This window comes from Carcharodon carcharias, chromosome 37, assembly GCF_017639515.1.
Source record: "Carcharodon carcharias isolate sCarCar2 chromosome 37, sCarCar2.pri, whole genome shotgun sequence".
NCBI lineage: Eukaryota > Metazoa > Chordata > Chondrichthyes > Lamniformes > Lamnidae > Carcharodon > Carcharodon carcharias.
Genome location: NC_054503.1, coordinates 3,464,244 through 3,479,592, shown reverse-complemented (window position 1 = coordinate 3,479,592; position 15,349 = coordinate 3,464,244). Strand labels below are relative to the sequence as shown.

At 47.6% G+C, this 15,349-nt stretch overlaps 1 protein-coding gene across 1 annotated transcript in view; it reads left to right on the top strand.

The window, feature by feature from the left end:
- The window catches only part of LOC121273003 (solute carrier family 22 member 6-A-like), a 36,848-nt gene that overhangs the window by 3,806 nt on the left and 17,693 nt on the right, over window positions 1-15,349 (top strand). Inside the window, exons 2-4 of the mRNA XM_041179934.1 lie at window positions 3,518-3,621; window positions 8,195-8,349; window positions 13,688-13,856. Of these exons, the coding sequence (XP_041035868.1) occupies window positions 3,518-3,621; window positions 8,195-8,349; window positions 13,688-13,856 (428 nt within the window). The remainder of the gene's footprint in view (window positions 1-3,517; window positions 3,622-8,194; window positions 8,350-13,687; window positions 13,857-15,349) is intronic.

The window sequence follows — 15,349 nt, the reverse complement described above, 5'->3', positions numbered from 1 at the left end:
TGATTTTATTGAGATGTACAAAATTGTGAGAGGCCTGGATGGAGTGGATGGAAAGGACCTGCTTCCCTTAGCAAGGAGGGGGCATAGATTTAAAGTGATTGGTAGAGAGATTAGAGGGGAGATGAGGAAATGTCTTTTTCACCCAGAGGGTTGCAGGGATCTGGAACTTGCTGCCTGAAAGGGTAGTGGAGGCAGAAACCCTCAACTCATTTAAAAGATGCCTGGATGTGCATCTCAACTGCCTTAACCTGCAGGGCTGTGGACCAAAAGCTGGAAAGTGGGATCAGGCTGGGTGGCTCCTTTCTCGGCCAGCACAGACATGATGGGCCAAGTGGCCTCTTTTTGTGCCGTAAACGCTCTATGATTCCAAATGGTGCCATTGTCCCTGTGGAACTATAATAACGCAGCTCAAGTCAGCAGCCGACTGGCCACAATGTGGATGGCTACGCTAACCAGCCTTCTGCTCAGCCCAGACTTACAGCTTTCAGTTGGCACAGCGGCACTCCAGCGAGTGCACATTGTCCAGAGTGGACTCCTCCAAACTGAAGAATGAACACAGCACAATCCCAGAATCCCCAGAGAGCCAACACTGAGCAATCCCAGAATCCCCAGTGGGCCAACACTGAGCAATCCCAGAATCCCCAGAAGGCCAACACTGCGCAATCTCAGAATCCCCAAGAGATGGACACTGCGCAATCCCAGAATCCCCAGAGGGTGAACACTGCACAATCCCAGAATTCCCAGGGGACGGACACTGCACAATCCAAGAATCCCCAGAGGGTGAACACTGTGCAATCCCAGAATCCCCAGAGGGCAAACACTGCACAATCCCAGAATCCCCAGAAGATGGACACTGCACAATCCCAGAATCCCCAGGGGATGGGCACTGCACAATCCCAGAATCCTCAGAGGGTAAACATTGAGCAATCCCAGAATCATTTGGGTCAACACTGCAATCCCAGAAACCCCAGCGGGTGAACGCTGAGCAATCCCAGAATCCCCAGAGGTGAACACTGAGCAATCCCAGAATCCCCAGTGGGCCAACACTGAGCAATCCCAGAATCCCCAGAGGGCCAACACTGCGCAATCTCAGAATCCCCAAGAGATGGACACTGCGCAATCCCAGAATCCCCAGAGGGTGAACACTGCACAATCCCAGAATTCCCAGGGGACGGACACTGCACAATCCAAGAATCCCCAGAGGGTGAACACTGTGCAATCCCAGAATCCCCAGAGGGCAAACACTGCACAATCCCAGAATCCCCAGGGGATGGGCACTGCACAATCCCAGAATCCTCAGAGGGTAAACATTGAGCAATCCCAGAATCATTTGGGTCAACACTGCAATCCCAGAAACCCCAGCGGGTGAACGCTGAGCAATCCCAGAATCCCCACAGGGTGGACACTGAGCAATCCCAGAATCCCCAGAGGGTGGACACTGAGCAATCCCAGGATCCCCAGAGGGTGGACACTGAGCAATCCCAGGATCCCCAGAGGATGGAAACTGCGCAATCCCAGAATCCCCAGGGGATGGACACTGAGCAATCCCAGAATTCCCAGAGCATGAACATGGTGCAATCCCAGAATTCCCAGAGTGTGAACACAGTCCAATCCCAGAATCCCCAGAGGGCGAACACTGAGCAATCCCAGAAGACTTTGGGAACACACTGCGCAGTCCCAGAATCCCCAGAGGGCCAATGCTGCACAATCCCAGAATCCCCAGGGGGTGAACACTGCTCAATCCCAGAATCCCCAGGGGGTGAACACTGCTCAATCCCAGAATCCCCAGGGGAAGAACACTGCTCAATCCCAGAATCCCCAGGGGAACAACACTGTGCAATCCCAGAATCCCCAGAGGGTGAACACTGAGCAATCCCAGAATCCTTTGGGCCAACACTAAGCAATCCCAGAATCCCCAGAGGAAAATCGCTTTTAAGATATAAGGTGTATTACCTTGGCTGCATGGTTATCTTGCAGCTGGTTCAATGACTTTCAGATGGTATTTCTCTTGGTATCTGTCCCAGAACAGCTGCTGTCTCTTCAGCACTGTCTCCTGCCAATGCAATATGGCCACTCAGGGTGGCCGCCGATATCCGTCTGCACATGCACACACGTCCGCACTTGTGTGGTAAGCCAATGACATCACTGGCCGGAGACATACTGCTAGCAAAACCCGCCTTTTAAAAATACTTCTGCGATAAAGGGGAGGGGAATATTAAAGCAACCAGAGAATCTTCCTTTTCCCTTCCCAATTACAGAAGCAAAGAGTTACAAATCAAAAACCCTGAATGACGTGAGCTATGTCTTATAGCTACTGTGATAAGCCTGTTGCACTGAACTGAGCCGGAGTTGATGGGAAACCGGTACACACACCTACGTTCTGGCTGGCCTTTAACTTTGTGTCAATTTTTTTTTTGGGGGGGGGGGGGGGGGGTGAATTTCACAAGGGTCCATGTATAATTAAATATTTTCTCGGGTTTTGGGATTGTCTGGAGCTGGATACTGCCAAGACACATGATATGTTACAGCCCTCTTAAATAGCTTTTGGTGTCCGCTTTTTAAAATACAGCTTTAAAATGTGTAATATCTACATGCCTGTACTGGGCATGGCAGGTAGATTATGAGAAAGTCAATACTGTTGCACTGAATAAGTTCCAGTCCAGGGTGAATAAACTGAGATGACAAGTTGAAAAAGTAAAATTTCCCCGTAGCATCTGTTGGGTGTGAGGCATTTGCAGGATGTGTTTTTAACACTCTGTCACCTGCCAATGCAAGATGGCAGTCTGCCTATGCACGGAAATCTAGTGGCATCATTCCCCTGCGGACCAGGCTGCCAGTATCGGTCTGTGCATGTATAATTAAAGCCCATCCATGCGGGGCTGCATTTAAAATTTGGGGGTTCCCCAGGGAGTGTGTCAGTAGGCACGGAGAGTCCATGGGGAGCGCTGGCAAGTATTTACAGGGGTCCCTCCTCCTCCTCTCCCTGAGTAAGCATCTCGGGGGGGAGTCCCCTGCTAATTCCAAAGCACTCCCTGGGCATACTGGCACGCTCCGTGGGGAGCCCTCCCTACCTCTCGTGCCTAGAATTAACTTCCTTCCTTGACTCTCGCTTCCAAGGCTCGCCCTCTCGAGAAAGGTTCGGATTTATTGCAAAGCCGAAGTTGTTTTGGGGTCAGCTCAGCACAAATGGATACATTTTCACCAGACTGTCTATGTGCCACTGCCCAGCTGTGATGATTTCAGCAAGAGCCATCTTTGGTCCTGGCCACTGCCTACTCGGGGCAGTCCAAGTGACATCATGGAGCGACCCGCTCGAACTGCGCATGTTCCGAGCATGCACAGCGTTGGCATGAAACGCAGCCTTTTATCTATTATTTCACGGGAGGCAGGCATCGCTGGCGAGGCCAGCGTTTTTAGTGCCCATCCTGAATTGCCCTTGAGAAGGCCGGGTTAGGGGTTAGGGCTACTGCTGATGTTGTTAAATTCCCAAATAACTCTCAGCTCCATTCTTCCACAGTGGGACCTGGTGTGCGCTTGGAAGCATCTGAAATGGATCTCACAGTCTATCTACATGGCTGGCTTGCTGATAGGAGCCATATTACTGGGCAGGCTTTCGGACAAGTAAGAAATGGGGGCGGTGGGGTAATGAATTATACAAAGCGTACCATCAGGTTGGGGTTTTTAAGCTGCTGGCTGCTCACCCAGGATTTCGCAGCCAAACTTTCCTACTCAACCTCTAGCCAGTTCTTTGGCAGGCAATGATGGAAAATTCTCGGGTGTACTCTGTCCCTTTGCTGCATCCTGTATTCTGGTAGCCAGGTCCCGTGTGACCATTGTGATTTACGTCGACTGAATTGATAGGTTCAGACATCTGGCATTTTTATCTATGACAGCTGCCCCGTGTGCTTTTTAAATTCTTTCACAGGATGTGGGCGTCGCTGGCTGGGCCCAGCATTTATTGCCCATCCCTAATTGCCCCTTGAGAAGGTGGGGGTGAGCTGCCTTCTTGAGCTGCTGCGGTCCCTGTGGTGTAGGTACACCCACAGTGCAGTTAGGGAGGGAGTTCCAGGATTTTGACCCAGCGACAGTGAAGGAACGGCCGATATATTTCCAAGTCAGGGTGGTGAGGGACTTGGAGGGGAGCTTGCAGGTGGTGGTGTTTCCGTGTGTCTGCTGCCCTTGTCCTTCTAGATAATAGCGGTCGTGGTTTGGAAGGTGCTGTCTAAGGAGCCTTGGTGAGTTCCTGCAGTGCATCTTGTAGATGGTACACACACTGCTGCTACTGTGCATCAGTGGTGGAGGGAGTGAATGTTTGTGGATGGGGTGTCAATCAAGCGGGGCTGCTTTGTCCTGGATGGTGTCGAGCTTCTTGAGTGTTGTGGGAGCTGCACTCTTCCAGGCAAGTGGGGAGCATTCCATCACACTCCTGACTTGTGCCTTGTAGATGGTGGACAGGCTTTCGGGAATCAGGAAGTGAGTTACTCACCGCACGATTCCTAGCCTCTGACCTGCTCTTGTAGCCACAGTATCTATATGTTGGTCCAGTTCAGTTTCTGGTCAATGGTAACCCCCAGGATGTTGCTAGTGGGCATTCAGTGATGGTAATGCCAATGAATGTCAAGGAGCGATGGTTGGATTCTCTCTTGTGGGAGATGGTCATTGCCTGACACTTGTGTGGTGCGAATGTCACTTGCCACTTGTCAGCCCAAGCCTGGATATTGTCCAGGTCTTGCTGCATTTGGACATGGACAAAAAGCTGTGTGCTGTTTTTCTCTCCAGGTGACCAACTACATTTTTCCCTCTTTATTCTTTCATGGGGTGTGGGTATCATTGGCTAGGCCCAACATTTGTTGCCCATCCCTAATTGTCCTTGAACTGAGGCTTGCTAGGCCATTTGAGAGCATTTAGGTGTCAACCACATTTGCTGTGGGTCTGGAGTCACGTGTAGGCCCAGACTGGGTAAGGACAGCAGATTTCCTTCCCTAAAGGGGACATGAGTGAACCAGATGTGTTTTTACAAGAATCTAACAGTTTTGGGGTTGACCAGCTTTTAATTTCAAATTATTTAATTCTCTATCCATCTCAAACTGGATAAAAACAAAAAAACTGTGGACGCTGGAAATCCAAAACAAAAACAGAATTACCTAGAAAAACTCAGGAGGTCTGGCAGCATCGGCGGAGAAGAAAAGAGTTGACATTTCGAGTCCTCATGACCCTTCGACAGAACTTGAGTTTGAGTCCAAGAAAGCGTTGAAATATAAGCTGGTTTAAGGTGTGGGGGGTGGTGGGGGGGGGGGGGGGGGGGGGAGAGAGAGAGAGAGAGAGAGAGAGAGAGAGAGAGAGAGAGAGAAGTGGAGGGGGTTGGTGTGGTTGTAGGGACAAACAAGCAGTGATAGAAGCAGATCATCAAAAGATGTCACCAACAATAGAACAATTTGTTGGTGACATCTTTTGATGATCTGCTTCTATCACTGCTTGTTTGTCCCTACAAACACACCACCCCCCTCCACTTCTCTCTCTCTCTCTCTCCACCCCCCCCCCCCACACACCTTAAACCAGCTTATATTTCAACTCTTTCTTGGACTCGAACTCAAGTTCTGTCGAAGGGTCATGAGGACTCGCAACGTCAACCCAAACTGGATAGTTGATGATGGTTGCCATGGTCATCATTACTGATTCTAGCTTATAATTCCAGATTTATTAATTGAATCGAAATTCCACCAGCTGCCATGCCAGGATTTGAACCTGCGGCCCTGGGTTTCTAGATCGCTAGTCTAGTGACATTCCTACTATGCCATCACCTCTCTCAAGCATGGCTTGAATGTTGCCATGGAGAAATATGAAGGCAAAGACATAAAAGTTACTTCGGCTCCCTGTCACCCAGTGCAGTAAATTTAAGTCAGTGGGGATGGAGTGATGGGTGAGTGGGACTGATAGTGGGGCAGAATGTGTGTTTTGGAAAAAAAATTGTGGTGAAGGATGGGGGGAGTGGACAAGCAGGTGGGTGGAGACGATGACAGGTCGACAAAGAAAAGCTGTTCCCATTGGCTGATGGTACAAGGACTGATGGGGAACACAGGTTAAAGGTTTTGGGCAAGGGAGGGGTGGAATGTGAGGAGGAACTTTTTTTAACGCAGTGAGCGGTAATGACCTGGAACTTGCTGCCCACGAGGTGGGTGGAAGCGGAGACAATGAGTGATTTCAATAGGAAATTGGTTGGGCAACCTGAAAGAAATGAACTTACTGGGCTACAGGGATAGAGCGGGGTGAATGGGACTGACTGGCTTGGTGTACAGACAGCCGACATGGACTCAGTGGGTCAAATGAGATTGCTCTACCAAGAGCCGGCATGGACACGATGGGCCGAATGGCCTCTTTCTGTGCCATAATGACTCTATCGCTCTTTGACTTAATTCCTATTCTCTCCCTGCAGATGCTGTCAGGCCTGTTGAGTATTTCCAGCACTTTCGGTTTCTATTTCAACATTAGCAGAGGTGTCCATTGGGCACAAGCGTGTCAGAGACGAGCGATTCAGGGTTTCCAGACTGAATTATTGGAGGGGCTGGTGAAGAGTTTGATCTGGGATTGTCCCACTCAGGGAGGATAAAGCAATGTGGATGATGAGGGAGCTGAGTAAGTCATGAGTGGTTATCCTGTTTGTGACAGGCAATCTGACATGAGGTGAGAATCTACCCAGTGCAAGTCCAAAAAATTCACTGGTTCAAACTGCTGGAAAGAAATGGTGATAACAGGACCCAAATTGAGAGCTCAGGGTAGTAACTGGGAGGCAAGCCCATCCACAAACCTAAACAGATTCTCTAATGTCTCATGTTTTAGTTCATTACAGTTTGTTCTCAACCTTTTGCCAAGTCATTTCTCTCCTGGTTCAATAGACAGCAGGCATTGATACCATCTCATGTTGACCTCCTTGTCCACATTGATGGGGTGATAATCAAATAACTCGGCCCCAATGGGAATCAATCCATGGGTCCTTCTGTTCCGAGTGGCACCACTCTGGCAATGCCCACTAAGTGATCAGGAAAGCCTCATCAGTGGAATTTGACTAGTGTGGTATGTTCAACAGACAGAATGATTCCCATTCTGTATTAGCTCCCTTCTATCATGGGTTACTAACGGCCAGGACTCGGGTCCCTTGGCATCTAAATGTAATAAACACTGAGCTATACAGGTCAGACAGTCAGTTCTGTCAGCTTGTGTTGTATCAGCTGATGACAGCTGCTTATAGAATGGCCTGAGATGGAGAACATCAGCCAAGATCCTTGTTCCAGATTGACACCCAGTCAGCCCTTGATGGGAATAAGTATGTAGATGAATGTTGGATGGGAACAGGGGTGTCTGTGGATGAAGTATTCTGCCCACGTTCACTGCCTGATGTTAAGATGCAAGAATGGTCACTCGCACGAGGTTACCAGGTTGCTTTCAGTGGAGGGTTAGCAAGCTTCCAGGATCAGTCTGGAGTCTCCAGGAATTGAAGATCGACCTCCAGGACACTGCTGTGCAAACCTTGGAGAAAGATTTTTTTTTTGTTTGGTCATTTCCTTTGAACATTTATCTTTATCAGATATAAAAAAATATTGAAAGTGACTTGGGGAGAGAGGGGTGGTGGGGTGGCAGGCGAGAAAGGCAGTTTGACTGACAGTCAAGCATCATCTAACTGGGTAATGGGTCTATTTGCTTTCCAATTGGCGTAGGAAGGCAGTACGTCACAAGGATGGATGTGTTGGCCGACTAATGGCTGGAGCGTGGTTGGGGGGGTGGGGGTGGGTGTGGAGGGATGTCAGGTGATGAAACCTCCAGGAATACATTTAATCACAGTTGGAAACCCTACTTTGGTGGAAGCTGTAGTCCAGCATGTTGTCAGCTCCTTCCGGGGTGGGGGGTGGGGGTTAGTGGGGAGAGGTTGGAAGAAGAAAATCTTTTCCCACTGCTGCTGTGACATTTCAGTTCTGGCTCAGGCTGCCTTCACCGACAGATAGTACTTAAATACCGATAAGCTATAAAGGTTCTGTACAACACCAATTAAACACAGAACAGAACTTGTTCCAAACATTAACCATATCACCAGACAGAGATGCAGCATACCTGTGAATGGCTTACCAATAATGTTACGTAACACTGTTAAACATTTAATGTTTCCTTGCTTTAATGCTTACCCTGTGTTTATTATTGACAGGTACGGGCGGAGGACTCTCCTACTCTGGTCCCACTTCCAGTTGGCAGTCTGTGGAATGTGTGCATCCTTTTCCTCTTCCTACTTCTTGTTCTGCTTCTGGAGGTTTCTGTGCGGAATGGCGGTGTCAGGAATCACGCTCAATGGTATTTGCCTCCGTAAGTGAGATAAGTTATACGTTTGCCAAGCAATGACCATCCCCAACAAGAGAGATTCTAGCCATCTCCCCTTGATATTCAACGGCATTGCCATTGTTGAATTCCCCCCCACCGCCCCCCACCCCCCTACTTCCCACCCAACCCCGGCTGTTACCATTGATCAGGAACGTAACCAGCATTATCCAATATGATCAGCCGTATAAATACTGTGGCTACAAGAGCAGGTCAGAGGTTGGGAATCCTGCGGCGAGTAACTCACCTCCTAACTCCCCAGAGCCTGTCCACCATCTACAAGGCACAAGTCAGGAGTGTGATGGAATACTCCCCACTTGCTTGGATGAGTGCAGCTCCCAAAACACTTAAGAAGCTTGATAAATTCCGGGACAAAGCAGCCCCGCTTGATCGGCACCACATCCAACACTTTCAGCATTCATTCCTTCCAACACCGACACACAGTAGCAGCAGTGTGTGTACCGTCTACAAGGTGCACTGTAGCAACTCACCAAGGCTCCTTTGACAGCACCTTCCAAACTCTACCACCTCTACCACCTAGAAGGGAAAGGGTAGAAGATGTATGGGAACACCACCACCTGCAAGTTCCCACTCTAAGCCACCCACCCTCCTGACTTGGAACTATATCGCCGCGCTCTCTCCTGGCCAGCAGGCCCACCAAGCTAACTACTGGACCAGATGCTGGCTTGTGTTAGGCCTCTTTGGCTTCATGCTTTAAGTAAGCAGCCAAGCTCCTATTTCTGTCATCCTCTCTCCTCAGACCTGACCAACTGACCTTGAAGACGAGGGTCTTTATTCTCCTGTACCCAGTACACAAGAAATGAGGGTGGGATCTCGATCTCCAATCTCTCGCTTGTCAAAAGTTTCCAATTAATTGGGTTATGATTTTTCCAATAGTAGATTGGTAGCAGACAGCCTATGCTGTGTAGGTAAGATTCACACTTTTTTGTATAAATGTCCTGTGGAAGCCTTGAGCAAGACAGCAAATAACCTACAGCCCCAAGTCTGGTGATATGGGTAAACATTCAATGATTATTTCATCCATGTATCGAACAGGGGCCCAGGATTTCCTTGTGTTAAAAACAGACAGAAGAGAGCTGTCTCTTTGTGAATTAAGCCTCACCGTAGGTACATCAATAGGCAATCTAGCCCCCTGAACCTGTTCCACCATTCAATGAGATCATGACTGATCTGTGCCCTGACTCCATAAACCTGCCTTTGCCCCATATCCCTTAATCGGTTAACAAAAATCTACTAATCTCAGATTTAGAAGTTAAAGATTGATCTGATATCAATTGATGTGTGTGGAAGAGAGTTTCCAAACTTCTCCCATCCTTTGTGTGTGAAACCCTTGAAAGGTCTGGCTCTCATTTCTAGACTCTGTCCCCTCGTCTGAGACTCCCCAACCAGAGGGAATAGTTTCTCTCTAACTGGTCCTATCAGTTCCCCCTTCATATCTTGAAAACTTCAAACAAATCACTCCATAACCTTCTAAATTCTTGGAATGGGCCTTGAGCCCATAACTTTCTTAAGCTCAGAGATGGGAGTGCTATCGTTACCCGAAGCTTAGGATATAGAAGGTTGGAGGAAACATCCACATGCACTTGGCTACGGAGGGCAACGAACAGCCAGTATCCCTGTTCACTATCCAGGGAATCCAGGTCGGGAAAAGGACTAAATGTCTATGCATCGACATCAGATGAGGAGAGAGTCAGGATTGTGAATTAACCCGTGTCGGCCTGAAACTGAGTTCATATCAGAGTGTTCACATGTTTGAGCTTAAAACAAAAAAAACACTCCTCAGTCAAACAGCCAATGACCCTGAATCATGACATCTCCATTGTCAACAGCTTGCCAACGTTAACTCACTGGATTTACATATGACTTAAATGGGTGGCCAGCACTCGTGACTCCTACCCCAAGCATAAACTGGAATCTTCAGAAGCAAACTTCTATTAACTATGGGGTTATAGTGTTCTTAGTCACATCCAATCACCTACAGAGAAGAAGGTTGTGTGGTGCAGTGGGTAGTGACCCTGCCTCTGAGCCAGAAGCTCTAGGTTCCAGTCCCACTCCAGGATTTGATAGCCAAGGAAACCCTGACCAAAAAGGTTTGAGTACCAACTCATAGAGGTCTACAGCACAGAAGAAGGCTCCTCGGCTCATCGAGTCTGTGCTGGTCAAACAAGTACCTAACTACTCTAATCCCATTTTCCATCACTAGGCCCATTGCCTTGTATGCCATGGCATTGCAAGTGCACATCCAAATACTTCTTAAATGTTATGAGAGTTTCTGCCTCTACCACCCTTTCAGGCAGTGAGTTCCAGATCCCCACCACCCTCTGGGTGAAAGAATTCTTCCTCACATCCCCTCTAAACCTCCTGCCCCTTACCTTAAATCTATGGTCCCTGGTTAATGATCCCTCCACCAAGGGGAAAAGTTCCTTCCTGTCTACCCTATCTATGCCCCTCATAATTTTATACACCTCAATCATGTCCCCCCTCAATCTCCTCTGCTCCAAGGAAAATAACCCCAGTCTATCCAATCTCTCCTTATAACTAAAACTCTCCAACCCAGGCAACATCCTGGTAAATCTCCTCTGCGCTCTCTCTAGTGCAATCACATCCTTCCGATAATGTGGATTCCAGAATAGCACACAATACTCTAGCTGTGGCCTAACCAGCGTTTTATACAGTTCCAGTATAACTTCCCTGCTCTTATATTCTATGCCTTGGCTAATAAAGGCAAGTACCCCATATGCCTTCTTAACCACCTTATCTACCTGTCCCACTACCTTAAGGGACTGGTGGACATGCACACCAAGCTCCCTCTGATCCTCAGTACTTCCCAGGGTCCTACCATTCATCGTGTATTCCCGTGCCTTGTTTGTCCTGCCCAAGTGCATCACCTCACACTTATCCAGGTTAAATTCCATTTGCCACCGATGAGCCCATCTGACCAGCCCGTCTATATCCTCCTGTAATCCAAGGCTATCCTCCTCACTATTTACCACCCCACCAATTTTCGTGTCATCTGTGAACTTACTGATCAACCCTCCTACATTAAAGTCTAAATCGTTTATATATACCACAAACAGCAATGGATCCAACACCGATCCCTGTGGAACCCCACTGGATACAGGCATCCAGTCACAAAAACACCCCTCGACCATCACCCTCTGCTTCCTGCCACTCAGCCAATTCTGGATCCAATTTGCCAAATTGCCTTGGATCCCATGGGCTCTTACCTTCGTTATCAGTCTCCCATGTGGGACCTTATCAAAAGTTTTGATGAAGTCCAAGTAGATTACGTCAAATGCATTGCCCTCATCTACACACCTGGTCACCTCTTTGAAAAATTCAATCAATTTGGTCAGACATGACCTCCCTTTAACAAAACCATACTGACTGTCCTTGATTAATACCTGCCTCTCCATGTGTAGATTAATTCTATCCCTCAAGATTACTTCCAATAGTTTCCCCACCACTGAGGTTAGACTGACTGCCTCCCTTCTTGAATAACGGTACCAACTGGTTGTCCTCCAGTCCTCTGGCACCTCTCCTGTGGCCAGAGAGGTATTGAAAATTATCGCCAGCGTCCCTGCTGTCTCCTCCCTTGCCTCACTCAACAGCCGGAGATGCATTTCATCCGGGCCTGGAGATTTATCTACTTTTAAGCCTGCCAGACCACTTAGAACCTCCTCCCTTTCTATGCTAATTTCTTTAATTATATCACAGTCCTTCTGCCATACCCACGTTGTCCCTCTCACTTGTAAACACTGACACAAAGTATTCATTTAGAACCCTACCTATGTCTTCCGGCTCCACACACAAATTACCACCATGGTCCTTAATGGGCCCTACTCTTTCCCTAGTTATCCTCTTATTCTTAATGTACTTGTAAAATAATTTTGGGTTTTCCTTTATTTTACTTGCCAATGTTTGTTCATGCTCCCTTTTTGCTCTCCTAATTTCCTTTTTAAGCTCCCCCCTACATTCTATATTCCTCTAGGGATTCTGCTGTTTTGAGCCCTTGGTATCTGCCATAAGCCTCCCTTTTTCTCTTTATCCAATCCTGTACATCCCTCGACATCCAGGGTTCCCTGGATTTGTTGGTCCCGTACTTTATCTTTACTGGAAAATGTTGGCCCTGTACTCTTCCTATTTCCTTCTTGAATGAGTCCCACTGCTCTGACTCAGATTTACCTAAAAGTAGCTGCTCCCAGTCCACTCTGGCCAAATCTTATCTGATCTTATTAAAATGGGCCTTCCCCCAATTTACAACTCTGATTACTGGCCCATCCTTGTCCTTTTCCATAACAACCTTGAATCTAACGGACTTATGATCACTATCTGCAAAATGCCCCCTTACTGATACCTCTACCACTTGCCCGGCTTCATTCCCTAAAATTAAGTCCAGAACCGTCCCCTCTCTTGTAGGACCTTCTACATACTGGCTTAAAAAGCTCTCCTGGATGCATTTTAAGAATTCTGCTCCCTCTAAACCTGTCACACTATGACTAACCCAGTTAATGTTGGGGAAGTTGAAATCCCCCACTATTACTACCCTATTATTTTTATACTTCTCTGAAATTTGTCTACATATCTGCTCTTCTATTTCTCTCTGACTGTTTGGAGGCCTATAGTACACTCCCAGCAATGTGATTGCTCCTTTTTTGTTTTTCAGTTCTACCCATATGGCTTCATTTGAGGAGCCTTCTAAGATGCCATCCCTCCTTACTGCTGTAATTGATTCCTTGATCAGTATTGCGATACCCCCTCCTCTTTTACCTTCCTCCCTGTCTTGCCTGAAGATCCTAAATCCTGGAATATTGAGCTGCCAATCCTGCCCTTCTCTCAACCATGTTTCTGTGACAGCAATGACATCATACTTCCTTGTGTTAATGATGTACGTTGATGGGGGGTGGTAAGAGCTGGAGAGATTCCTGGTCAGCCATGTGATGGAGAGAAATTGGAGACTCTACCATTGCTATCCATAATTCCAGGGTACAGCATACATGGAAAAGTTTATGTTGCTATAGCAACACAGAATCCTGGGGAAGGGCGGGGGGTGGGTGCGGTTGGCTGGACGGCCAGTGTGGATCAGATCGGTGCCAACAGTAATGGGGTTCAATCCCTGTTTTGGCTGGGGCAGATTCAGGACCTGCCTCCATGCCCTACCTGTGGTAGAAATCACGTGCTGTGGGTCAAACCTGCCCCCAGGGCAGAGAACTGAGGAAGACCCACCAAGGCTGCTTTTAAATGTCCTTGTGCTTCATTATTTTGATGCATTCAGTACCTTGAATCTGTCTTTGTCTTCCTGCAGAGATGGAATGGATCCCGACAAGATTTCGAATTCCTGTCTCGCTGATCAATGGTTGCCTTTACACCCTTGGCCAACTACAGCTGGCTGGGTTAGCATATGGAATCCGAGACTGGCGTTGGTTTCAGTTCACAGTCTCCATCCCGTTTTTCATTTTCTTCCTTTACTCCTGGTAAGGTCAAACACTTTTTGTCCCTTTTACAGATTGTATCAGAAATCATCTGTCAGTACATATTGCGGAAAGGTTAGAAGAGCAGGTGATAATTAGGTAATGAGGCAAGGGACAATAACATTAATACCCATATGTGAGGATTTTCTTAAAACCCAAAAGATAGAAGATGGAAAGTAATGTTCTCTGGTCCATTGCCAGTGTTTGGAAAAGGAGGAGAGTTCATCAGAAATATTGAAGAGGTAAATGAGTGACTGGCAACATAGTGTGAGTAAGATAATGCAGACTTCATAAATGATTGAGAATATCTCCAGAGTGCAAAGGACTGGAAGAGGGGTGACTTGTTACAAAGTCAGGGCAAGGATAACTATGGGGAACAGGGATACACCGAGGTAAAATATGTCAGCCCTGTGGGAGGCAGGAAACCTCTCTGGTGTGACAGCTGTAATGTCAAAGAAAATAATCAGTTAATGTTACACGTATCTGAGTACGTCTGGGTACATGAATCACAAAAAGTTAGTATGCAGATGCAGCAAGTGATGAGGAAGGCAAATGGAATGTTGTCATTTATTGCAAGGGGAATGGAATATAAAAGTAGGGATGTTTTACTGCAGTTGTACAGGGCCTTGGTGAGACCACATCTGGAATACTGTGTACAGTTTGGGTCTCCTTATTTGAAAAAAAGTTATAATTGCACTGGAAGCAGTTCGGAGGAGGTTCACTTGATTCATTCCTGGGATGGGGGGGGGATCACCTTATGAGGAAAGGTTGGACAGTTTGGGCCTGTACCCATCGGAGTTTAGAAGAATGAGAGGTGAACTGATTGAAACATGTAAGATCCTGAAGGGGCTTGATAGGGTGGATGCCGGATTCCTTGTGGGAAGAGACTGGAATTCAGGGACACAGTTTGAGAATAAAGAGGTCTACCGTTTAAGACGGAGATGAGGAAAAATCTTTTCTCTCAGACAGTCGTTAGTCTGTGGAACTCTCTTCCCCAGAGAGCACTGGAGGCTGGGTCACTGATTTAATTCAAGGCTGAGTTAGACAGTTTTTTTGAAAGACAAGGGAGTCAAGAGTTATGGGGAGTATACGACAAAGTGGAGCTGGGACCACAACCTGATCAGCCACCGGAATGGTGGAGCGGGCTCAAAGGGCTGAATGGCTTACTCCTACTCCTAAATCCTATGTGTGCTGTAGACTACCAGGTCTGCATAAGAGAAAGGGCAATTCGCTCTGTGGAGAGATGAGAAGGCTCTGTGAAAGCAGAAAAGACATTTTAATGAGAAACTTAAATCAACTAAACATAAAGTATGAAATTTCAGGAGGTTTGGAGTCAGAGTTGGCCCAATATACCTGGCAAGATCTTCCCCTTGAGCTGTCTGCCTAAAGGTAGGTCCAACTCATAGCACCGTGTTCTCCATCATGGGTAGGGCAACGAGAGGCGGGTCCTGACTCCACCCCACCCCAGCCAGAACGGGGATCAAACCCTGTGCTGT